Genomic DNA, 24,837 nt, shown 5'->3' with positions numbered 1-24,837 from the left:
AACCTTCCCTTCTACTTCCACACGGACCCTAATGATCGTTGCACCACCTCCGTTGCGACCACGAAATGTGTCCGACAGCAAAAGGAGAACAATGTGTACTTCACATTGAAGTTTAGGAGCTGTCGCTGCCAGGTCTCTGGCACTGTTATGTGTAACAGACTTTATATCTAGTTGTGTTGTGTGACTGAGCGTTGGCTCAGACCGGCGTGTTGAAGATGAACGTGATTGTCGCGTGCTGGATCTCTGCTGTGTGTTTACTGTCAGCTGCAGGTAAGAAGTCACTCTCCTTTGTGTTTCTGATCAGACCAACGAGAATGAATCCATATTAACATGTGACACTGATCCACACTGACACACAGCAGCAGATGAGATGCTGAATATACCAGGAGGAAAGATGTTGATGGGAACCAGAGCAGCTGACGGGAGAGATGGAGAGTCACACACCAAGGAGGTCACAGTGGCGCCTTTTAAAATGGACAAATATCCTGTCACTAATGCGGATTTCAGGTAGTAAATATTTATACTTGATAAAATTATGGATGATATGTTGAAATATTATTCTAAAGTCACTGGTGCCGTCTCCATTCTCCACAGAGACTTTGTGAGAGCACAGAAGTACAAAACTGAAGCTGAGACCTTTGGCTGGAGTTTTGTGTTTCAGGACTTTGTGTCCGAGGAGCTGAAGAGCAAAGTCACACAGAAGATTGAGGTACTGGGAGGTTTTCTGCTCTAATCACAGGATGAAGCTGAAACCAATGTGCAATATACAACAGTCCTCTCTGTGTTACAACACATTCAATTTTAGGTAATAATAATATATACTATCTTAAACTGCCAACTGTAATTTGAGTGGGTTGCATCTACTGAAATAATTTTAGATGCATCTTTTCAACACATCACACATATACCGTCCAAGTTGCAATGATAAGTCTAAGGTAACTGCATTGCATTAATGAAGGGATATAAAGATGCGTGTGTACAGAGGAACTACAGGAGGAAAAATAACCTTGAAGACCACAGAACACAAATCATTTGTACGGTGAAGACGTGACTGCACATCGAGTTAAATTTCTCTCCAGGGTTTAGGGGGGCACATTTCCTCGTCAACCATCAAGAGAAGTCTTTATACCTGTGATCTCAGAGGATCCACCACAAGATGCAAACTCCTGTTAAACCTCCAAAACAAATAGGCCACTAGAAAGCTCAATATCCCTGGGCTGTTTTGGCTCGTGACATCACAAATTCTTGGCAACCCCGCGATCATGTGCAGTCACGTGATCGCGGCCGTTTTATATGCTGCATTTTAATTCGATTTAACTCGATTTATATTTGAGAAAGTGAAAGTATAGATACAATTGTTTAAGATTGTGTGTGGTGTTTTTTTATCATAATTTAAAAAAGAATAATAATTAGTTGAAAAAAAAAATTACTAGACATTTCAGGCGACCCCATGTGGGGTCCCGACCCCAAGGTTGAAAATCACTTAACATTGGGCAGTGTTAAAGGGCTACACACCGTTACTTCTACACTGATGCCACCAGTCAACCTGTCTGTTAGAGAACAGCTGTTTGCCTCTGTGCTTGTAAACCTCCACTGTTTTTCCAAAACTGTGAAGCGCTTTGCCTTGTGAATAACCTCCACTTTGACCTCACTGTTTCCCATCCAGTCTGCTCCCTGGTGGCTGCCTGTAGAGCGGGTGTTTTGGAGACAGGTGAGACCCTGTGTTTTGCCTTGGACTTGTATTTTCCCCCCCCACCATATTCTGTCTTTTCCATCATGCCTCATTCACCTGTCCCTCAGCCTGCAGGGCCAGGGTCAGGCATTCGGGAGCGCCTGGACTTCCCGGTGGTTCAGGTGAGCTGGAATGATGCTCAGGCCTTCTGCCAGTGGAGGGGACAGAGACTGCCCACTGAGGAGGAGTGGGAGTGGGCTGCACGTGGGGGGCTGCAAGGTACACTGTTTAATATACACTGAATATAGAATGTGTAGAATATTATGTGGGGTCCAGAACTATAATATACTGCATGTGGGTTAGTATAATAACTATTATAATAATATAGCTTTGTACACTTTTGACAGTTAGTTTGTATCGGCCTTTGACCTCCATCAATGTCTTCATGTCTTCACAAGTAAAAGTGGAGAGAGAGGAATTAGTTTCCATGACCACCTAACTCAATAATTATATGATAATAATAATAATAATTTGTATTTAATTTTCTGTGCTCTTATCTCCTCCCTGTCTGTTGTGTTTCAGGTCGGACCTATCCATGGGGAAACAAGTTCCAGGCCAACAGAACCAACCTGTGGCAGGTCAGACGACTACAGTAATGCATATGCATGAGCATTAGCACAGTATAGTGTAGTAATCCTCATAGGAAGCAGTAACAAGAGATTCACTGCAATGTTTCTGTAAAAAAAAAAACTGCTATCATCATCATGTGATAGTTTTCCATTCATGTCTACATAAGATGATTGGATTTTCTTAGGTTTGAGTTATATAAGACCCATATCTAAATGTAATTGTGTTGTTTTAAAACAGACCATGGTGTGGTCAAAAGCAGGGGTCACTCTAGTAAAACACACACACACACACAAAAAAAGTTTAAATCAGTGGGCAACAAATTTCTTATTGAATTTTTTATCTACGTTCTCTGTTCAGTCTCTCAGGCATCAGCAAAGACAAAAAAGGAGCAAGCACCATTTTCCTTCACAGCAGGCAGGACAGGGTTAATGATTTGTCACCGAGCAGGGACTGAGTATGTGGTGAAAGCCAAACAGCACAGCAGAACCATGGTTTAGGTGTGATAGTTAATTGCTGTAGTTCCCATTAAAGTCAGTGCTGTGCTTGTTTCCTAATTGGTTCTGAAATTACAGTTAAAATGTTCAGTTGTGTCGCTGAAGTCATGAGAAGAAGTGAGTTCCTGAAACATTTGTCGCTTTGTAGTTGTGCTTTGTAATAACTAGCTGGTGTTTCTTGTCTGTATCATAGGGATCGTTTCCAGATGGAGACGCTGCAGAGGATGGTTACCATGGCGTCTCTCCTGTCACAGCATTTCCCCCTCAGAACAGCTATGGTATCTGACCTTTGTGAAACTGTCAATATTATAAACACTGCGCTGTAAAAGAGATCTAAATGAAAAGTTATTTTTGCTGCAGACTTCTTGATAGTATAAGAATGCCTTTATTTTTATAGAAGATAAGACCATATATGAAGTTGCTTGTGCCTGCAGGGCTGTACGACATGATGGGAAACACATGGGAATGGACATCCACGCCCTTTCCTGGAGCACAGCCAATGTTTGTCCTGCGTGGCGCCTCCTGGATCGACACGGTGGACGGTTCAGCCAATCACAAAGCTCGAGTCACAACCAGGTAGGTTAATGAATAATAATAAAAAAAAACACACAAACACTGTTTAGAGACTCTACATAGCAACAGGGCAGTAGTCCTGAGGGTTGTGATTGTGTGTCCTGCAGGATGGGCAACACTCCTGACTCCGCCTCCGATAACCTGGGCTTCAGGTGTGTCGCCAACAACGGACAAGAGAAGAAGAAGGACAAACCAGAGCTGTAGCAACAGACAAACAGGAATATTAAGGACAGTAGTGTTCATTTGGATCAAGTGTTTGTTTGACCCAGGTGTTAATAATGGATGGATTATTGATGGATTATTAATGGATCTAATGACTTTGAAGCTATGAAAGAACAGGACGACAGTAATGGACCAATGAAATCTTAATGACTAAGATTAAAGATGAATGAACGATGATACTAACAGATTGTAGGAACAAACTTTCTCCTGTGGAGAGCGTAGATTTGTTTTTATTGAATTTGATAAAGGACAAACAAAAAAAACATTCCAGATAGATAGCATTAACAAATAAATGAAGTTTTTTTCACTAAACGTCTCCTCTCCTTTTTTAATAACGTTGTAGCGCACACTAGACTAATAATCAAAAAGATACTGGAACAGACACAGTTTATTGACTGGATGGAAGAAGTAGGACAGTTAGGACTGTCAGTGCTGGTGTTTGTCCCTCCACATGCTGGGATCCATCTTTTGTTGTTGTTTTATGTGACTGGAGAGTAAATTGGTCTGTTGGTTTAGTGACGGGCTCCTCTAATCCTGTCTTTGTCTTTTTGTTTACTTTCTCATGGCGAGTGGCCGGTGGAGCCCACTGAGTCTGTTAAACACCACAGATAAAGTGTTTCTATAAGCGTTTGTCTGAGTGGAGAGCCGCTGTCAGACTGAGCCTCGTCTCTGTGCTGGAGATGACCTCACACACACAAACACACAGTGTACTGTTTATTAGCGACACATTGTCAAACACTTTCACATGGCAACGTCAGAACTGTCACTTTTGTTCTTGTAACACAACAAAACACAACAGCAGCACAGTGTGACAGTTTATATAACAACAATTTATACCTTGGCTCCACAGCTCTGTGTCTGTCTCACTGCATCTGAACATCCTGATGTTACTTTGTTTTGTTTTGGGTTTTTTTTAAGATATTTTGGGGGAATTTTTGCCTTTAATTGACAGGATAGTGGAGAGTGACAGGAAAGTGGAGAGAGAGAATGGGGGGATGACACGCAGTACAGTTCGGCACAGTCAGGAGGCAAACCAGCCATCACTGCATCAGGCATTGTCAACATGACAACATGCTTTTAACCGCTCGTCACCGAGCAGCCCTGAACACCCCCATGTCTCACTGAGCTCCTCCACAGTTCACATGAAGCACAGTTTCTCAACAAAGTGTAGCCATATAATGTGAGCGTATTCCATAATATATTTGATTTGTTAACCAAATATTTATATTTAAACGTGTACTGAAAAAGAAAAATACAATGAAATTAGAGGGATTTTAGTGTAACATACAGTTTGGACATGTGGAGACATTGAAACTGGCTCTGTCCAACTGCAACATTCAACTGCCACCACCTCTAAAGCTCACAAATGATAAATACTTTACTATTACTTATTTAGTCAAAATATTTCTTACACATAAACCACTTGGTACTGCAAACCTACTCTTGATAAGTATGGTTATCTCTGCTGGCAGTTTTGCTACATTAGGTCAACAATAGTAAAGTCACAGCTGTAAGTAGTAATTTCTCTGTTTTACCAGGGATTGTCATGCTACACTGTTTATTTTCAGTGTTTGCACTTCGCAGCTGAAAAAATAGTCCATCACATGATCACACATTACAGCATTAATTACTGTTGCAGCCCAACCTTGGGGGTAGAATAATAGATTGACTAAATCACTTAAAGGAGACACATTATGCCCCCTTTCCACAAATTAAAATGGTTCCCAGGTGTCTTAAAGACATGTCTGTGACATGTTTTGGTCAAAATACCCCAAGGATCAAACATCACAGCTCTTTTCATCTTCTCTAAACAGCCCTATTCATAACGGCTGCTTTCAGTGTCTGCCCCTTTAAATGCAAATGAACCACTGCTTGCCTCGCCCCGCCCCTTCTACTGGTAAAAACTAGTTACATCACTGGAAGACAACTGAGGGAACAGCTTTTTTTGTTAATTCTCACATTTTGGGGGCGGGAAGACAAACACCCAAATATATGTTAAAGACCCTTCAAAAAGGGATATTTCCATAATATGTCCCCTTTAATGATACGTCTGCACCACATAAGAGTAACAACACAACAGCATGTGATCCCAGAGTAGTGGAACAGGCAAGGTTTGTTACTGTACATACTTTGATTTGGCAGGTCCCAGAATACTATGTACAATATTGAAGGTAATGATGGAGAACAGAGAACCAATCAGCATGCAGCAATATGACTATGACGCTCTGTGGGTCCAGAGGATAGAGCACAAATAATTATGGGACATTATGCAAAGTTGAGGCTTTATTTCCACACATCACAACTGTGAACCACCGTGACACAGCATCACATTACAGAGAGCAATTTCAGTAGTCAGACGATGTAAAACTGGCGGAACACCGTGGTGAGGAAATGAGCAGGAAACATTTTGTTTAATTGACAGTAAGATGTTTGATAATTGTGGTACGGCTCTGTCGTTGTGCTTTTATCTGCTGCCTTCAAATCAAATCATCTCCCATCTGTCTGTGAATAATGAATTAAACCAACTGCCAGGCACCAGCCAGTATTCAGTTATAAACAGGATGTGCCAATGACTCATCACTGATCATGTATGTAGGACGTTTGTTACCAAAAAATTACCCAACTAGGAGGAAAGACTGCCTGTATTTTCCCCATAGCATTTGTATTCTAAAAATAAACCAGTGACTTATGTTGTGGTTTTTTCACTCTGGCTTATTTTTATAAGCATCAACTTGTCTTTGTTAAATTACCCTTGATTATGAATGAAACTGCCAGTCTAAGTCGGGTTATCTGCGTCAAGCCTGAACAATGTGCCGGTGCCACAAGGTGAAAAGCCCTCCCCTTCTTTTTGTTGCCCTGCAGCTCTGGTATGTTTGCGCGTCATGTGTTTGCGCAGTGCTTGAAAAGGAGGAAGAAGAAGCCAGACAGACCACGTGAAGCCAGCAGCCTGTGGTGACATCACATCATGTCATGTCGTGTCCCTGTGAAGACTCCACGCCGTTCAGGAAAAACCAGTTTGGAGACATTCAGAGAGTCGGTGTCATCCTCCCTCCTCCTGACCTGTGTGTGTGTTCATCTTTCATCTACAGCTCTTTAATGAACACAGTCTTCCAGCATCTGCAGGTGGTTTCATTGACTCTGTTTTCTGCCTGAGACTTTCACCAAGATCATGGACTACTCTCAGCCGTTCTCAGTCCTCAACGAGAGGCTGAGACCGCGAGTCACCTCCAGCGACCAGCTCTACTCCTCTCTGAGCCGACTGGAGGACAGACAGATGGGCTCTCTCAGGAGCAGGTTCACGTCTTACCGGACCACGGTCCTCCCGGCAGAGCCAGAACCGGAGCCGGAGCAGGAGGAGCCCGAGCAGGAGGATCTGGACTGTGACAGCCTGGGAGAAGGAAGCTGTGCCGATCTGATGCCCGGCAGCAGCTCGATCCTCATCACTCAGCTGAATCTAAACGATATGGGTGAAGAGGAGCTTGCTGAGGAGGACAATGTGTCCACACTCTCTGAGGAGAAAGACACTCCAGGTGAGCTGAGCACAGATGGGTCCAGGGACTCCCCGGTGACAATCTGTCTGACCAGTGAAGATGGGAACCAGAGCTTCATTAATGGGACCATACCAGACCTGCTGAAGAACGGCAGGCCGCTCAGCAGACGCAGGACACTGGGACATGTCTCAGAGACGGTGGGATAACAGATGTCTATTTTTGTATATATGAATTGTAAAATTGCATATTTTTCTAAAGTTGAAGGAGAAAGTGTTGTTTATATCTGTGTTGTATCTGTCTGGGACAGGTTGGTGAGACAGTGAGAAAACCTGTTATACAGGGAGGAGACTGTCTCAACTGTCATGCAGAAATATCTCACACTTGAAGCAAGTTAAAAATGCAGCTGAGGAAATCTTGTCCTACAGCATAAAGAGCTGTGATCACACCCTGACGGCTCAGTGCAGATAACCTGAGCATCTTTTATGATTCGACACGGAGACTCTTTATCAGCTGATGAGGACAGGACTTGATTTGTGATGAAGGCTGCAGAGACGGAGGCAGCGTTAGTGGGAAATAAGTCCTCGCACTTTGAGTCAACAGCTTTCATTTGACTGTTATCTCGGTGTGTTTCTGTGAATGTGTTTGCAGAGTGTGTGTGTGTGTGTGTTTGTGTGTTGAACAACACCTCAGCCGGTACGACTGGATTTCTTATCCACAGTTTCACCCAGGAAACTAGATTATCAGTTTCTGTTTACATTGTGTAAAATGTCATGAGGTGGTGCTTTCAGTGGTGTGTGTGTGTGCGGGCGTGCTGTTATTTGCACAACAAAAACAAAACAAAAAAAGGAAAAGTGGTGCTGTTCTAATGTGCTGATGTGATATTTACTGTGTGCAGCTTAATGAGGTTCGCAGAGAAGTGGAGCTGTCGCGGAGACGCAGCATCAAGCTGAAGGCCCAGGTGGACAAACTGCAGGAGAGCAGGGAAGGACCGGGCTGGAGCCAACACAGAGAGAGGGTAAAGGTCACACACGGCGCCGCTATACGCCCCCCACCTCTATAGGATCATCAGCATTTATTTCTGCTCGTCTCTTCCTCAGGTCACAGACGAGGTTCTGTCGGTTCTGCGGCTGCTGCGCCCGCTGACCGAGCCTGAGTCCAGCTCACCTGAACCCTCCGCTGGGGACAAGCGGCTGGACGCTGCGCTGGCCCAGCTGCAGAGCGTGGCCCGTCAACTGGCCATCAGCCACACCAAACAGGTGACAGAGAGCTGCTGCACCCACATGCACTCTGATAAAGCTGCTCACGCTCTGCCTGCAATCTCAGTTTGAATTTATTCTAGTGGGCAGAGGAGTGTTTGTTTTTCACATCCTTGTAAAACAAAACAAAACAAAACAAGGCAAAGGTCAGAAATGATTTAAATCAATTTTGATTTACAACTTATATGCAAAATCTGACCATATAAGCTCAATACAGATACAAGGAGCTTCCAACCAGCAAATCAAACACAGAGTCATTTACCCAACTTGGTAACACTTTATTTGATGCCTATCTCTATAACACATAACCATACTTGTAGTGAGTTATAATGCAGTTATAGCACTGTATTATAAACACTTATAAATGACCAGAATGCTTTGTAACAATAATTATAACACACTATAAAGCATTTATCATGACTTATAAGGTCAGGTATTATAATACGTTATAATTGTTAGTAACTCGCTGTCAATGCCCACATCATAAATATAGTTACAATGTGTTATTATTGGCTTATAAACGTGTATAACTATCATTATAAACACTCATAACTTATCATAATCCTTTATAACAATAAGCATAACACATTATAGAGCATTATAACTCTATTATAATACTTGACCTTATAAGCCATTATAAAATGCTCTATGATGTGTTATGCTTATTGTTATAAAGCCTTTTGAGTGTTTATAATGATAGTTATACACATTTATAAGCCAATTATAACACATTATAACTATATTTATAATGCATTATCGATGTGGGCATTGTCAGTGAGTTACTAACAATTCTAACGTTATAAGTCATAAGACATAAGACCTTATAATTCATGATAAAATGCTTTATAGTGTGTTGTGATTATTGTTATAAAGCATTTGTTTATAACTATAGTTGTACAGTGCTATGACTGAATTATAACTCCTTATAAGTATGGTTACAATGGGTTATAGAGGTAGGTGTTAAATAAAGTGTTACCATGAACTTTTAACATGTAGGAAAGGAATTTATAATGTCATAAAGGTAGTTAAATATTAGAAACCCTATAGTTTGGATACATTTGTGTTGATAGTTATGCACATGTGACAAAAAGGAATCATAATGACACATCTTCCCCTAATTTCCCCACCTCACTGTAAAAGCTTAGCTATGTGGTCTGACAGGTTCACAGGTGACAGTATCAGTCATCTGGGTCTGTGTGGTATTTTCTGTGTGTCAGATAAAGTCCTGACGTGTGTGAGTGACAGTGCGATTAAATCTGAATCCTGGAAGCATTAATGAAAAGAAAACATAACCGGTCTCCTCTGTTTTCCCGTCAAAGGAGGTCAAAGGTGGAAAAGGAAAAGGAGAGGAGGACAGCGCTGTCCTGCAGCAGGCTCTGTGGGACAGAGACGAGGCCATAGAGAAGTGAGTGACGCTCAGCTCTGAGGAATCAAATGAATCAAGATTTCAAGATAAAAAAGGAAGTTGGGAAACATCACCAGACTACTGAGAAATGTGTCATTCTTTCCGTTACGTAGGAAGAAAGCGATGGAGGACGAGCTGCTGCGTAGCAAGACGGACATGATGATGCTGAACAACCAGCTGCTGGAGGCCGTGCAGAAACGCCTGGAGATGTCGCTGGAGCTCGAGGCCTGGAAGGTAAACAGGACCTAAAGGTTTCATCTTTAACAGAGACACAACCATAAAAAAAACACTGAAAAACTAAGAGGTGTGACTGAGTGCATGAAAACATCACACTGAGCAAATTAGAGACGGTGGAAAAAATGTGAAGATAAGAGACTCAGCCAATATAGAAAAGTAGGACACTCACATGTGAGGAACGCACACACACACACCTAATTAGTGTTAAATACACTATGATAATGTGTTGGGTCGTGAAACACACACAAAGTATAATTAAAATTCACGTGCACACACACACATAGGCTATACACACACAGTACAGCCTGCCAGTTGGTGTGTTGCCACAGCGTCCTGGCCTCAGGCCCACATGTTCATCTGGTGATGCTCGGCTCCCCGCCGCGTTAAACTGAGACCTGGTGAGAGCAGCGGAGTCTGAGTCCACCTGCTCTGCTGCACAGAGACATGTTATGTGTAGTATCTCAGTTTGCTGTGGTGTTTTAAATTCTATCCTGTAATTAACAAAAAATATTCTGATACTTGTGATTGTAATTTATAGTGTTTTTCCGGGTTTCGGCTATTGGAGGAAGGTGGATGATGGAGTCAGTGTGACATCCTGACGTTCTTTCAGATAATATTTACCTGCCTCCTACTGCCTCAGTGAATCGTATATTTCACCCAGTACTTTCTTGGAGTCTTCCTCTTTAACATCTGCATTTATCTTATATTATTTATAATATATTATTACCTTGAATAAAAGAGGCAAAGCAAAGGATTTGTGTTGAGATATATATTAAAAAAAATCATCATAAATCAGTGGAATAATTGTCACTATGATTAAAGGGATAGTTCAACATTTTGGCAAATTGACCTATTGCCATAATCACTAATTGTCTTTAATTGTCGGTGCAAGCCATTTTTATAACGGTGGAGCAGAGCTGTGAGCTGCTCAGAGCTCTGCTACGGTGGCTCATGGGATTTTTGGGTTTCCCTCATCAAATCAAATACACAATCATCAAATACACAATCCAACAACTCCAAAACACTCTCATGGAGAAGTTGTGACCTGCACGTTCACCACGCTATGAGATAATAACGGAACGTTGTACAAGACAGAGTTGTTTTCGAGGTAAATTAATGCAAAATCGCTGATTATTCCACAAGCAGTCTCTGCATTTGCCTCGAAAACAACTCCGTCTCGTAATGTTCTGTTGAACTATCCCTTTAACAAACACAAATGATTCATTTTAATTACTATGAACTCATTCATAATACATAAATAGCAAATTCATTTGTTTGTCATAATGGACATGATAATGTTTGTAAAATAGATGACAGAGAGCCATCATTTGTGGGGATAGCAGATCCTTGTTTTAAATTAATCTTGCATTGAAAGGGAAAAATATTGATATGTATTTGATGTGACATCCTCCTCTGCAGACTCTCCCTAGCTTTACTTTTTCAGTATTTCTCGTGCTGTAACATCCTGCTTGTTTTCGTTGATTTGTCACAGGAGGACTTTCAGCTGATTCTCCAGCAGCAGGTCAGGGCCCAGCAGGAGGCGGAGCAGGCCCAGAAGAAGCCGTCCCGAGGCCTGGGGCTCCTGAGGAGAACCAACAAACCGCTTCAGAGGCCGACCAATTTCCCTTTGCCTACACCCACCCTTCCCACCACCAACTCAAACCAAATCTTCATGCCCAGAGCTGCGGTTCCTGCTGCTCCAGCTCCCAGCACCCCTCCTGCTGCCCAACGGACCTGGAGGGACAAGCTGAGGAGGGGCAGGACCAGTCGTCCAGGAGACGAGACAGAGTCTCACATGGACGATGGCTTCCAGTCTGTATCCCTGGACTGAAGCAGCGGTAACTTTGCACTCTTGTACATTGCTTATGATGCACAAGCTCCAGACAAAATGTGTTTGGCCTGATGTCGACGGTGCAGTTTGTCAGTAGAAGGATGTGATGTGAAGTATGATGTGGACACTGGATCATCTGGATTTTACATTGAAGTGGGGTCAGATCATCTTTGAAGAGAAACCATATCCAAGTTTTTATTAGTGCAATAATTAGTGTAAACAGAGGTGAAACATGTGGAGGAGCCCTGAAGGAACACAACATACAGCTAATTATGAACGAGCCATGTATTTGTTTAAAACTGTTTACACTTAATCTCTTGAATATTCTTTGTTGTCATACTGTAAATAAATGAAAAGCAAATACAAAAGCTTTTATCTCTCGCTGAGTTTATTTAGTCATTGCTGCACCTTATCAAGACTCAAAAAGGAAAAAAAAGGAAACTTTGTTGCAGAGTTTTGCCGTTTTATTGTATAATATCAGTTTGTACATTTTCAATAATATATAATCCACTCCTATACGCGTCTTGCACACATTTAAAATGTATATATGCCGTTATTTCGAATAAGCGCCACCGTGGTGGGAACAAACCGAGACGTATGCAGCACAGCAAGGTCACAGATGATGACAAGAAGAAAGGCATGCTCACACAGAAACAATATACAATCCTGAACAGATGATCACAGTCTCCAAACCTGTCACTGACTTAGTTCACTTTGCTATAAACGTTGACACCGAGCTCCTTTTACACCCACTGGAACAACCACAGAAGCTGAAGCAGGACCTGCATTCAAATGTCAGCAACAACAACCCACCCAACCCCCAGCCCCCAGCCCCCAGCCCGCCCCCCCAACAATCTACTCATATTGTGCAACACGACACACATATGTGCGGTGGAGGAGGAGGAGCTTCTCTGCTTTATAAAAAGAATTAAATAAGAGTTTCTCTCAACTTAATTCTGGTCATTTAAAGCTGTTTAGACTTCCTTATCCGCACCCAACAAACACAAAACACTGATTGTAGTAAACATCTGGCATCATGAAGGGATACACCCTCATGTGTTTAAGCTTCCTTGTGAGAAAATTCACACACATAACTGGCAACCCAGCTGCCAATCCAAAATCTGTTATTGTTTTCTTAGAATAAAATGTCTGTCAGTTTCTTTTTTTTTTTTTTATCAAGTTTTACAGAAATGGAAAAAGGAGCTCTCGACAAAAGAGGCACATACAAATTTACACAACACCCTGCTGATTCACACGGATGGCAGTTTCACTACTGGACCGTTACTGTTCAAACCAATGGAAACAGAAATGACATCAACACTATTACGATTATTAGATAACAAGGTACATTGTTGCAGCATATATTTGTGAGAATACCCATAGAGCCTTGAGCCTTACAGTAGTCGTAAAGATAAGTGAGATACAGAGAATAAAATCGGTAAAACAGGTTTTCATCAAAACACTGGTTGGACTGAGCAAATACAAAGACACGTTTACACAGCCAGACAGACAAGAGGGATAATAGAAGAGTATAATGACGAGCATATTCAGTTGTAACCTGAGATGTTCAGGAAACAGATTGTGATAATACTGCACTCGGAGCGTTTCAGCTTGGTTTTCATCCATGATTGCGTTGGCATAAAAATACAACCAGTGCAGACCTGTAAACTCCTCATCTCTGACAGAGCAGATCCACAGAGGAGAGGATGAGGGACAACTAAAAAGATCCAAACCAAAATAATATATATATACTATATATATATTTTTCTATTTTAAAATTTCTACAACAAGCCATCTGTACATAGAGTCTATATTACAGCCTCTTTGCAGAGTGAGAGCCTCCTGACACGTGATACCAAACTCTCCCCCTGGCAAAGAAACTATTTTTTGCTTCGCACATTCTTCCCTTCTCCATCGATTTACAGTATGTGTTTCTTTTTCATTCCAGTGATGTCAGAACCGTCTTACTGCTGGTCCATGTCAGCGGTCCCAGATTGTACTTACTCTGTTATACTGGCATAAATATTTCAACATAAAGAAAGCACTGTGCAAATGAGAGTTTCTTTGGATTAGTATCGCCTCCAAAATAGCCCCATTATGTTATGATATTTTTCATTGTTATCTACCGATCTACAAAACACACCTAGAAACCAGCCCATCTAGTAACACTACCTGTCTGGCAGAGAGACTAAACAAAAGGAAAAGTTTGTCTACACTACACCACACTACACTAAATTTGACACTGTTAAATGGTAAGAACTGACTGCTGTAAAAGGGCGAGTTTGGTCCAGTGTTTTGCAAACATTAGCATCGTTAATGACTCCACTCGCTCGCTGCTGAAGCTGCTGAATTCTCACCTTGGTTTAGGGCGAGCGGACGCTCAGACGTGCTGAGCTTTAAAAAAAAAAGTTCAGAGAGGTGTAGAGAGGAGGCAGCTAGGACTGAAGGAAGGAGCTGATGGAGCTGATGAAATCTAAGGGTTTGTCTGCGTGGATCCAGTGGCTGGCGTCCGGGATGTACTGGATGTCTGCGGCGGGGAACAGCCTCTCGATTTCTGGGTAATCATCAGAGCTGATGGAGACATGGAGGAGGAGGAAGGAGAACAGGTAGAAAGAGGCAGAGCACATATCAAAGTACATAAACAGTACATATCAAAATAAAGGAAATTACATCTGAAATCTGAACTTTTTTTTTTGTCTTTTTCTTTTATTTCTTTTGTATTTAAGCCAATTTTATATTTTCTGTTTCTTTTTGTAATTTCAATTAAATCCATTCTTTCATTTATTTTTTCTTTCTTTCTTTGTCTAACACTGGATCATGCTGTTTTGTGATTGACATTCCCTTCATTGTTTCCTACAGACACACGGTTGATCGACTGAGGTTACAGTCAATGACTTTCCTGTTTTGTCACAGGCTTCTTTCCATCAACTTATGAATCTAGCCCGAGAAAGATCAAACTGTTGCATAGCAACAGTGAAAAAAACATATTGTGAAAGCAGAGTGTGGAATCTACCTTTTGCTATGATCATGGAGACTTCAAATAAGTTAACAAAAGACTCAAGGTTTGTGATCTCAGAGTCTGTGTGACGAGCTCAACAACCACCCTCCATTTGCAAGGTGAAGTTCTTTCTACATTCTACATTTTGCAGCACTTTGAGTGAATATACAAGATTTATACATCACTGCAGAGAGAAGCAGTCTGTCTGCGGTGTTGTGTTGTGTTGTGTACCTGATATAAGCAGAACTGGCTCCGCCCAGGAACAGCGTGGGTCCGTCGTAGATGCTGTCGAAGCTGGGGAAGCTCATGATGTTTTCGAGGTGTGCTGAGATGGCCTCCAGGTTGACCCTCCAGGCGTAGTGTCCGTTCTGCTCCACCAGGTTGGTCAGCAGGAACTGACGCACCGAGTGCTCCTGCAGGACGGAGGCTCAGGTTAAATGGTTCTATATCTATAGTATAGTGGTGCATGCAGCTACTTGTATGAGACGGAGGTTACCTGTAGTGAGTCATACATAGAGAAGTGACAACTGATTTCACACATTGCTGTGGTTTTGTTTGCCTGTAATGTTCAGGTTCACTTTGACTGTCCTCTGCCATTGCAGGCAGGCGTCTGCAGTGAAACAGCTCCAGAAACTTTCTGACCTGCTTTTGTTCCAGTGAGTGAGGAACAAAACTGAGCATACTGCAGTTATAGAGTCAGATATGTCCTAAAGGAGCTGGTGGAGACCAAAAACAGAGCTAGAAAGATGAGAATATCACTGGATATAAGATTATCTTCCCATGGATAAGGAGGATATGTAAACAGTATGTTCGTTAACAGGTTGGCTTATCAACTTTCCTTTAGTCAGTGCCTTGTTTAGAGATTTTTTCTGCTGCCCTCAAATGGCCAAAAAAACCCAACAACAGCTGCTGCAGCTTGACTGTTTATATAGGAAACGTATTAAGAAAAGATGAGGTTTATTCCTGGGAGACAAACACGCCGTTGTGGAAAAAAGGAACTTGTGTTGCAGGTTTAATTTATTGAAGAACAGCTGTCGTGGACGCTGACTAACTGTGTTATGAAAGAACGTTCCTGACCTTGACCAGTTTGCGCAGCTGATCCTCCGCCATCCGCCTGGCGGTGGAGCGCGGGATGTCGCTGGAGATCTTCACATCCTGCATGGCCTGGATGTAGTAACGGAAGTTGGTGCGCGTGGTGGTCTGAGCTGGACTGATGTCTACGACCACCAGCCGCTCCACCAGACCGGGCTACGGCCACAGAGAGACAGGTTGTGGGGAAAAAGAAAACAAGTTGACGTCATGTGTAGGAGAAAACCCAAAGGACAAACAGACAACAAAACGTAGAGCTGTGTGTACAGTAGATGATTAATTCCAGAGCAAATGGAAAGGTCAGGCACCGTGGCGTCATGATAAATTCATGGTGACATTTCTGCAGCGCTCACCTGTGTCAGAGCGGTGGTCATGGCCGTCTTCCCTCCCATGCTGTGGCCGATGAGGACGCACCTCTCGATGCGCAGCTGAGCCAGGAGGTGTTTCAGATCCCCGGCCATGGCTTCGTAGGTCAGCACCGGGCTGTGAGGGCTGTTGCCGTGGTTACGGGCATCTACAGTCAGCACCTAACTGGTCAAAGGACAGTTAGGACACTTGGAATGGGGGGTAAAGAGGCAACAGAGCAGTCAGGTGCGTTCTGGCGTCTGAGCAGGAAAGTGACAGCCGACACAAAGGCTGGATTGTTCAGGCCGGGACACAGAGCCGGTTATCTGTCAGTGTTTATTACAGCAGGAGAGGGTTTGTATCAAATAACTGGCAACACACTGGTTGACTGTATGTTCCCAGGCCTGCTTTCATCAGAGGGCCAGTGTCAGGCTGCTCACAACCAACTCAAACACACAGAGACCAATTGTTTTTTTGGTAACACTGTATTTGACGCCTATCTCTATAACGCATTATAACTATACTTATAATGAGTTATAATGCAGTTATAGCACTATATAACTAAATGATCAATGATAAATGATCATAAGGCTTTATAACAATAAGCACAACACATCATAGAGCATTATAACTCTATTATAATACTTGACCTTATAAGCCATTATAAAACGCTCTATGATGTGTTATGCTTATTGTTATAAAGCCTTATGATTAAATATATGTGTTTATAATGATAGTTATACATGTCTATAAGCCAATTATAACACATTATGACTATATTTATAATGCATTATCAATGTGGGTATTGTCAGCGAGTTACTAACAATTATAACATATTATAATACCTGACCTTATAAGTCATGATAAAATGCTTTATACCATAGTATGTTATAATTATTGTTATAAAGCATTATGATCATTTATGAGTGTTTATAACTATAGTTATACAGTGCTATAACTGCATTATAACTCATAAGTATGGTTATAATGTGTTGTAGAGATCGGCGTCAAATAAAGTGTTACTGATTTTGTTGTTGTTGTGACAACAGACAGGGGGTGATGTGACGTCTTCATCACTGCATTACCTTTCGGCCTGTGCGCTGCACCAAGGACTTTGCTATCGAGTGGAAGTTAGATTTGCTGCCAAAAAGGCCGTGAAGAAACACCAGCGGGGTGCTCTCCCCTTTCCCATCGAAGACATCGTAGGTCAGGTTGACTGAGCTGAGGAGAGAGAAAACACATCCACGCTGATTAGTTTGAACCTCTGTGTGTCTGTGGTGAGAATAATGTCACCGCCTCAGACAGCAGCAGTGATAAATCGCAGTAACAAAACTATGCAAAGTGATGAATCTATCAGGAACAAACATGAACAGGATATCAGGCGCTGCCTCATGATTTGTGAAACATTTTGTTTGGAAATGTTTTGCTTCCACCTGCTGGTTCCACATTAGAGAACCATACAGCAGCAGTTAGTTGTCTTTTGTCATGACAATATGACATGTGGTTGAGAAGCTGAGATTACTTATAAGATAAATCTGCCAAATTAACTGCCAAGTCCGACTTTGAAAAGCAACAAATCTAATTTGGAAAATGAAAACAGAATTTTTTTGCTTAAAAAAAACCCCTGAAACAATTAATACTTTATCCAACATAAATGAAGAGTCTATTCCTTATTATCTGATGAGCAATTTATGATGGCACTGATCTGGAAAATGGACCGTGTAGAAATCTAGTAATAAAACCCAATTTACTGAGGTTATATTAAACTCACTTGTGAAATAGCGTTTTAAAACACTACTTAAATATTCCATCATAGAAAAACCCACACCTCTCCCTTCATTAACGGGTCTGATCATTTCCCTCTTTCTTAAGCAATCAATTTCTCAGTGTGTAGGATGAGAAAACAGTGAAATATGAGCATCATCACTACCTGGAGACTGAGTGAACGTGTTCAAGTGACTTAGTCTTGACTGAACAGCTGTGAAAAAGCCTCAAATGCTGGGTTTTAAATCACCAGGGAACTGGCAAATATTCCCATTTGAGATGCTGCAGTAAGTGATGTTTTTACAGCAGTGTTGCTTCATAATGCCTCAACCTCCATCAAATCTACACTGGCTGAAAGCTGTTCTTTTCATCTCTACAAAGCCCTTAGTGTCCAAACACCACTCCAACAGATGCAACTCAGGACTGGTCCAGACAACAGTGTCCTCCACACTACAATTAAAAACGTAGTTATTACACATTATGGATGATCAATAACATTTCCTGTCAACTAGTGTATAGACTGATCAGATAATCAGTTCAGTATTACTTAGCTGGCTTCTGGGTGTGTAAGGAAGCAGGGAAGTGCCATGTGTAATGGGGGTAAATTGGGGCCCAGCAACACAAACCAATAGGTGGTCAATTGGGCCATAGTTTGATGATATACTGATAATATAATAATATAGCACACATGTAGCATAGCAACAATAAACCATAATAGGCTATGCTACGGCCGCTTGATGTAGCTGCACAAATATGACAGAGAGCTCATAACGGTGTATGAAATCCTCTTTGTAACATCTGCAGGTTTAACCGTGAAGCTAACCAGGCGTCTGAATGTCCTCTATGGAAACTCTCCACTGGACGGTTAATAAAGATGCAACGTCACGACATGGCGACTCATTTCTACCGGTTAAATAAGCGGCTGCATGCAGAAAGAGACGCAGCGGCCGTCCGGTCGACCCGGCGCCGCTCCGCCGCTGCAGCCCCGGCGGACAGAGGGCATCGGTTAGCAGGGGAAGCTAGCAGGGATACCTGGATGAGCTGGCGGTCCGGACCGGGAGAGCTACACCGCAGACATGCTGCTGTCCCTGGGATAAACGACACGACTGGCGGCCGCTCTGCAGCAGTCCTCTCTGGATCAGGCGACACAAAGCGCTCATGGCAGCATATGCTCCGTTACCGGGCGGGCGAGAAACTGCATGTGCGGTTAAAGACGGCCACGGTGACAGCCGAGACTCGGTGAGGCAACATGCACGGAGCGCTGGAGGTCGAGATTGAACTGAAGGAGGCTCCAAGCTGTCAACAGCTGAGGGTGACGCTGCGTCATGACGTAGGACGCAAAAGACGAGGGGGCCTTTCCCCTGAGTTTCGTCTTTCAGGCTGCAGCAAAAAACGACCTTCTATTTACTGTAGCATCACTGTCTGCTAGTAGTAAATATAAAAGCACCAAAGTACTGATAAAAATCCTAAACTATCAGCATATATCACAGTTTATCAGTTCATAATATCCTGAAAATTTAACGAGTAAATACAAAATGTATAAGATAAAATGTAGGGGTACAGAAAGTAGAATGTGCATGGTGGAGTAAAAGTGGGAAACAGAGGACAACAGCAGAAAATCTAAAAACTTAACCAAAGTATTTTAAAATAGCTACACTTTCTACAGTGCTTGAATATGAAGGTTCCTGGTTAATCTCCAGCGCTGGTGATTTGGTATGATCATTTTATTTAATTCTACATGGCTGGCCTCAGTCTATAGGCTATAGGCCTGTAGCCACACACTTGATAGAATTAGTAGGCTAATATTAAATGGTTGAAAACGTTTTTAACAACAAAAAAAAGGCAGAAAAAAAACATTTGAGATGCATATGCACATTGGAGCCTTCATCTGACATGTCAAACAATGGGCTGAACTTATTTTGTGTTTATTTTGTCCTGATTTCACATGAGCAGGTGTTGAAATCTTTTTTTCCCCCCGCGTTAGTGCACTGTTGAACCACTAGGTGGCGCCCTAGTATTACAACATGGGCTACACACCTGTTCGCCACCAACAAAATGATGATCCTATTATTGCACTGTCCTACTCATAGACTGTAAAGGTCCTACTGCTCTCTGTTAGACAGGCTGTCAGTCAGTGAAGTGGTCATTTCTTATTTTGTCAGCTCCTCTGTGAGACACAAGAGTCTGTAGTAGTCAAACCTGTCATGTGCGATAATAGTCTGTATGTCTGCACTCATTCTGTCACAGTGCTTCAACAGTGTGATACATTTTTTAAGTGTTCTCTGACAAGTATGTTAATGTTTACTCAAGTAACATTCATTTATAATGGATTTCTGTTTCTAACCCATATTCTATTCATTCTGCTCACAGTCTACAGATACAGTAGCTACTCTGCCAAAGCTCCAGGCACCTCATAGTGTATGTTTAGCTTCTGATCCATCATGCAGTGCCTCAGATGATCAGTCCCAAACACAGAGCCAGAGTCATCCAGAACCATCTTCAGTGTGAACAAGAACAAAGAGTCCTGCAACAGATGGTCTGGCTCCTCCAGAGCCCTGATTTCAACTTTATGGAGTTGGTCTGGAATCACATGAAGAGACAGAGGAGACTGAGCCAGACTGAATCCACACAGGGACGGGGGTACGTTTTCTGAGATGCTGCATAGGCTACCTATAGCAGGAAGAACTTAACACTGTGGAGAAGTGGTGTCGTTTTAAAGGGAAGTCCCAACATTTGATTTGCATGTTTTCTCTCTTTAACTTTACTTTTAGTGCCTGGGATGTTTACACAGTTCTGTGTGACTCAATATTTATAACACTTGAGTCATTCTTGAGTCTTACAGGTAGAATAGTCTCAGAGGAGCTCAGCAAGGGGAACAGCTACAAAGAAATATAATTTACGGCCGGGTGATCTTTATACAGCACCAGAAACCTTCCTCTTTCAGACCTCTCTCATCCCTGTGCTGCTTCTCACCATCACTTTGTTTCGGGTTGTGATCAGTTTGTTCTTCTTGCTCTCCTGTCATACACAGGAACAGAAAAAACAAACTCTCTGCCTATGGGCTTGGACAAGCCTGGTTTCCATCGCTGCGTCTCCAAACATTCATTGCTATGGGCAACGTGTCTGCTGGGATAAAGCATGCTGTGAACTGTCACCATAGAGATGGCATGAGACAGAGGCCCAGGGGAGCACATGGTACACACTCAACTGAGAAAGAAGAAGAAGAAGTAGGAGGAGGAGGAGGAGGAGGAGGAGGAGGAGGAGGAGGAGGAGAGGGAAGATGAGGGTGCATTTTCTATTCTACTGAACACTGTGTGTCAGTGCTCCAGTTTCTTTAGACAAAATATGCAAAAATGTCAGCACCATGTTCCTGACACCAATTCACTTTCTCCATAACATTTTCTGTTTCAGTCAAATAATAGTTACTTTAAATTACATTTTGTAAGCAATGAAATGGACGTGGGAGAGATTTATTCACGCAATTAAGGATGTCACAGTAAAATGGATAGGCTGCTATGTTTATGCATCTATATAAAACTACAACATATCCATTTAAAGGCAAAAGGAAGAGGAATAACACAAGAACGAAGTGTGAAAAACAATATGCCATGAGATTCAAAACACACTGGTCCATGGCACATGACAAAGAAACACACATTAAAAGTATGAAACCAGAATTCGTGTAGACACACATCGTCAGTGGCAGTTTAAAAGTTGAGGTCATTGTTCTATCGATAAATATACTGTGCGACAAGTGTTTAGAGGGTTAAATAACTCCATGCTGCACAAAACACAGCTTTGTTCTCAACCATCTCTTTTCAAAGGGACTGCTCACGCACATGTAACTTGACATGCTAGACAGTGAGTTCCTGATAGTTTTTCACATATTTTCAGTCTAGAGGAAGTAAATGTCTGACTGTCAAACATCAAAACTAAAGGTTTGAACTAAGGATTTAATCCTACATGGTAGGAATGTCTGTGTTGAATTGGTGTGTTGACAGAAAAGTTCTCAAAAAGTGACTAATTAAAGCAATATTTACACCATATTTATTACCTTCTTGATGCAGATAAACAACTGAAGGAGAGATGAGCCAGTGTTGACCTGAAAGAATATTTTTCATCCAGACACCATGGAACAAAGATGAACTAGAAAATGTCTACAACATACATCGACATACATACTGTGCATGCACAACGTGGTGTAGTACACTCTGTGATAAATAATGCCACATACACAGATTCACCAAAGAAGTAGAACCATGCAAAGGAATGATAGGGTTTGATATCTTGGATCATTAAATGTTCAGAAGAACAACTCCCAGTCCCTCATTATTTAATGATGACAATGCAGCGTTTGTCATCTCTAACAATATTAATGGCATGTATACTAAACAAGAAGCTACATGATAAAACCTTAAAATGTTTTTCAGCTGAAAAAACTCTGTGTTCACTGAAGCAGAAATGTCCTTTGCCTGCAGTGAAATGTCGGCTGCTGCCTAAATATTAACCATGTTTCAGGACGGCCTGTTTTCATGGCAGTGTTGTTATTCTCTCGCTGCACTGTCATATGTTCCATCGCGATGAGGCCGAGAAATGAGGAAGAGACTATAATGTCAGCCTCATTGTGTTTTGCTCTATGAGGAAATGTTGTCATTGTGTGTGGGTGGAAAATCAGTCACATGTTGACATTGAACATCAGTAAAATGGGACCTGATATTTATTATTATTCACGCAAATGAATCAAACTTCTGCTGATTCACAATAGAACCGAGTTTCACTTCTGCTTCTCTGTGATTGCTTCACTGTCAGTGTCATCCTTCACCCATATTTTTTTGGTTCTTTAAATTTTCAGCAACATGTGAAGATGGGCATGAAATTGGGAGACAGGGAATAGGAGACTTTCACATGTGCAGAATACTTCACAAATTATGTCTGTCACTATGATGTTCCTAACTGTTCCAACAAGCAAACTTTTCCACATTCATGAGTTATGAATATATTTTTATGTAGTTTAAATGTAGTTTCTTATTGTGCCTATTCAGTCACATTCTCTGGAGTTTGTCCTTTCTAAAAATATACATAAAGAAACACAAATTCAGGCCCTTCCTGGAAAGCTCTCTCTCAGACATATGAGTCAGACAGTATTTATTTATCCATTTATGACATACTGTAAATGATAGAACAAAGTATTTCCCTTTAATTAGTTGCCCTACTTAAATATAAATATTAATGACTCATTAATCCTGAAACCAAGCTCGGAGGTCCATGATAAGAGCGGCTGAAGAGGAGAGGAATGTTCTCCTCAGTGCACAAGAAGAGCGTCCTGACAGAGATCAGATCTCAGCGCTGACGTCTCATGGGCGGGTGTGTGGGGGCACGGTCAAAACTCTGTGTTATCTGTGGAGGCTCAGGTCATGTTCATGTTTTTGACTCTGGTGTTTATGTGCATCTTTTCAAAAGGTAAATTCCGACTTGGAAGTTTTTCAGGGAATTTTCTGGAGGTTTGACTCTGACAGGCCGCAGCATGAGCCAAACTCACTGATTCAGGGTGGCCGGTATCTGCAGGTCAGATGAGGAAATTCAGAGTTTATTTCAATTGCAAGGCAAATACACAAAATGGATATGCAGATGTGGACAGTATTTACTTTCTGAGGAAAAGCTAAAACAATGATGTGTATTTGTAGATTCTGGTATTCAGATTTGGGGACTTTTTGTCTACACTATGAAAAATCTGACTTCTCTCTCAAAAATGTAAAAACTAATAGGCCTATTTTAATATGAATTTCCTAATGACTTGAAGAGAAAAACACAAAATCAAAACTTTATCTCTGTGAGGTTCCAACAGATAGTTTATCTGCTTTACACAACTTTACAGTCCATCATTCAATGAGGTAAAAGAAAACAGTGATAACCTGGGATTATACTTTCTAGTGGCTCTATCAGGGACCTGATGGACTTTGCTGTTTGGTCATCGCCATGTTTGCGAGAAGTCTGCTACCTGTCAACTCCACGTGTTCCTGCTGGAAAGAGAAGCTGACAGTCAGATGTTTTATCTGCGGCCCTGTGCTGGCTTCTCGTGAAATTTTTGACCTTTTCTTCCAGTTCTCACTTTGTCTAATTCACAGTAATGAACGTCAGCAGCCCACTGCTGAGCAACCCTACCTCCGCCTCAACCTCCTAAGCATAAATAAAGCCTGAATTAATGAAATATATTGCACAGATATTTAATTGGAGTAAATTTCTATTGACATAAGGGGCAGTTTTTCTTACATATTTTGCAAATTCTAATAGATTGATATTGAACTACTAATACAATGTTTGTGTTTTCTGTCAGGGTTTCCACCTTGGTTTACAATATCCACTTCATATGTCCAAAAATTATTATAATAATTATAATTATAAAGCCATAAAATTATAAAGCAGGAAATATGGTCATAAGGTCTGACCTTGAGAATACACATAACACATTTGATAAGAAACACTCAATGTAAATCTCCAAAGGGCACCTTTAAGTGGCCAATATTCAATGTGTCTGACCTGTAAAAAATAAAAGGAAAATTAAGTTTCCTTTCAAATTTGATCAAAATTTTGAAAAAAAATTGAGAATTTGATGAGTGCTTTTTCTTATCATGATAAACAACTAGTGGCATCAAACTAACTGGAGAAAAGAAGTGCAACACCCTGTTATGTTAAATCACATAACTGTGTGACAATTAAAAGAGTGATGTTGTGGAATACATGATGGGGAATATGGAAACTTCCAGAAAGTTTCCATTCTCTCTCACATTGTCTTGCACCATTCACATCTGCTGAGAAAACCATAATTATTT

General features: G+C 41.6%; 3 protein-coding genes across 3 annotated transcripts; 2 read left to right on the top strand and 1 right to left on the bottom strand.

Annotated features, from left to right (window-relative positions):
• Positions 1-71: 71 nt before the first annotated feature.
• On the top strand, positions 72-3,856 carry sumf2 (sulfatase modifying factor 2). The gene is made up of 9 exons (XM_083986570.1): positions 72-270; positions 360-507; positions 595-709; positions 1,667-1,711; positions 1,801-1,951; positions 2,255-2,310; positions 2,990-3,074; positions 3,231-3,372; positions 3,477-3,856. The coding sequence occupies exons 1-9, from the start codon at positions 216-218 to the stop codon at positions 3,571-3,573; spliced, it is 894 nt and encodes a 297-aa protein (XP_083842696.1). The 5' UTR covers positions 72-215; the 3' UTR covers positions 3,574-3,856.
• A 2,844-nt stretch (positions 3,857-6,700) lies between these two features.
• On the top strand, positions 6,701-11,883 carry bicdl2l (bicaudal-D-related protein 2-like). Its single transcript, XM_083986374.1, has 6 exons — positions 6,701-7,279; positions 7,978-8,097; positions 8,180-8,338; positions 9,658-9,743; positions 9,857-9,977; positions 11,473-11,883. The coding sequence occupies exons 1-6, from the start codon at positions 6,761-6,763 to the stop codon at positions 11,809-11,811; spliced, it is 1,344 nt and encodes a 447-aa protein (XP_083842500.1). The 5' UTR covers positions 6,701-6,760; the 3' UTR covers positions 11,812-11,883.
• A 792-nt stretch (positions 11,884-12,675) lies between these two features.
• abhd11 (abhydrolase domain containing 11) lies at positions 12,676-19,280 on the bottom strand. Its single transcript, XM_083986375.1, has 6 exons — positions 19,040-19,280; positions 17,329-17,464; positions 16,252-16,425; positions 15,887-16,057; positions 15,041-15,222; positions 12,676-14,382 (listed from the first exon to the last, which is right to left on the bottom strand). Exons 1-6 carry the CDS (start codon positions 19,165-19,167, stop codon positions 14,247-14,249), a joined length of 927 nt encoding a protein of 308 aa, XP_083842501.1. The 5' UTR covers positions 19,168-19,280; the 3' UTR covers positions 12,676-14,246.
• Between the last annotated feature and the right edge of the window lie 5,557 nt (positions 19,281-24,837).

The sequence above is a fragment of the Trachurus trachurus genome (assembly GCF_905171665.1).
Source record: "Trachurus trachurus genome assembly, chromosome: 14".
NCBI classification, from domain to species: domain Eukaryota; kingdom Metazoa; phylum Chordata; class Actinopteri; order Carangiformes; family Carangidae; genus Trachurus; species Trachurus trachurus.
Note: the sequence above shows the minus strand (reverse complement) of the source record. Positions and strands in the feature narration are given on the sequence as shown.

What these genes read in the sequence shown, in the direction of transcription:
- sumf2 (XM_083986570.1), top strand. Translation starts at nt 216, where the DNA reads ATGAACGTGATTGTCGCGTGCTGGATCTCTGCTGTGTGTTTACTGTCA. An exon ending in TCCCCCTCAGAACAGCTATG is followed by an intron (nt 3,075 to 3,230) that starts GTATCTGACCTT and finishes TTGTGCCTGCAG; the next exon opens with GGCTGTACGACATGATGGGA. An exon ending in AAAGCTCGAGTCACAACCAG is followed by an intron (nt 3,373 to 3,476) that starts GTAGGTTAATGA and finishes TGTGTCCTGCAG; the next exon opens with GATGGGCAACACTCCTGACT.
- bicdl2l (XM_083986374.1), top strand. Translation starts at nt 6,761, where the DNA reads ATGGACTACTCTCAGCCGTTCTCAGTCCTCAACGAGAGGCTGAGACCG. An exon ending in GGAGCCAACACAGAGAGAGG is followed by an intron (nt 8,098 to 8,179) that starts GTAAAGGTCACA and finishes TCTCTTCCTCAG; the next exon opens with GTCACAGACGAGGTTCTGTC. An exon ending in AGAGACGAGGCCATAGAGAA is followed by an intron (nt 9,744 to 9,856) that starts GTGAGTGACGCT and finishes TCCGTTACGTAG; the next exon opens with GAAGAAAGCGATGGAGGACG.
- abhd11 (XM_083986375.1), bottom strand. Translation starts at nt 19,167, where the DNA reads ATGAGCGCTTTGTGTCGCCTGATCCAGAGAGGACTGCTGCAGAGCGGC. An exon ending in TGCAGCGCACAGGCCGAAAG is followed by an intron (nt 16,426 to 17,328) that starts GTAATGCAGTGA and finishes TTGACCAGTTAG; the next exon opens with GTGCTGACTGTAGATGCCCG. An exon ending in GCCAGTTCTGCTTATATCAG is followed by an intron (nt 14,383 to 15,040) that starts GTACACAACACA and finishes TGTCTCCATCAG; the next exon opens with CTCTGATGATTACCCAGAAA.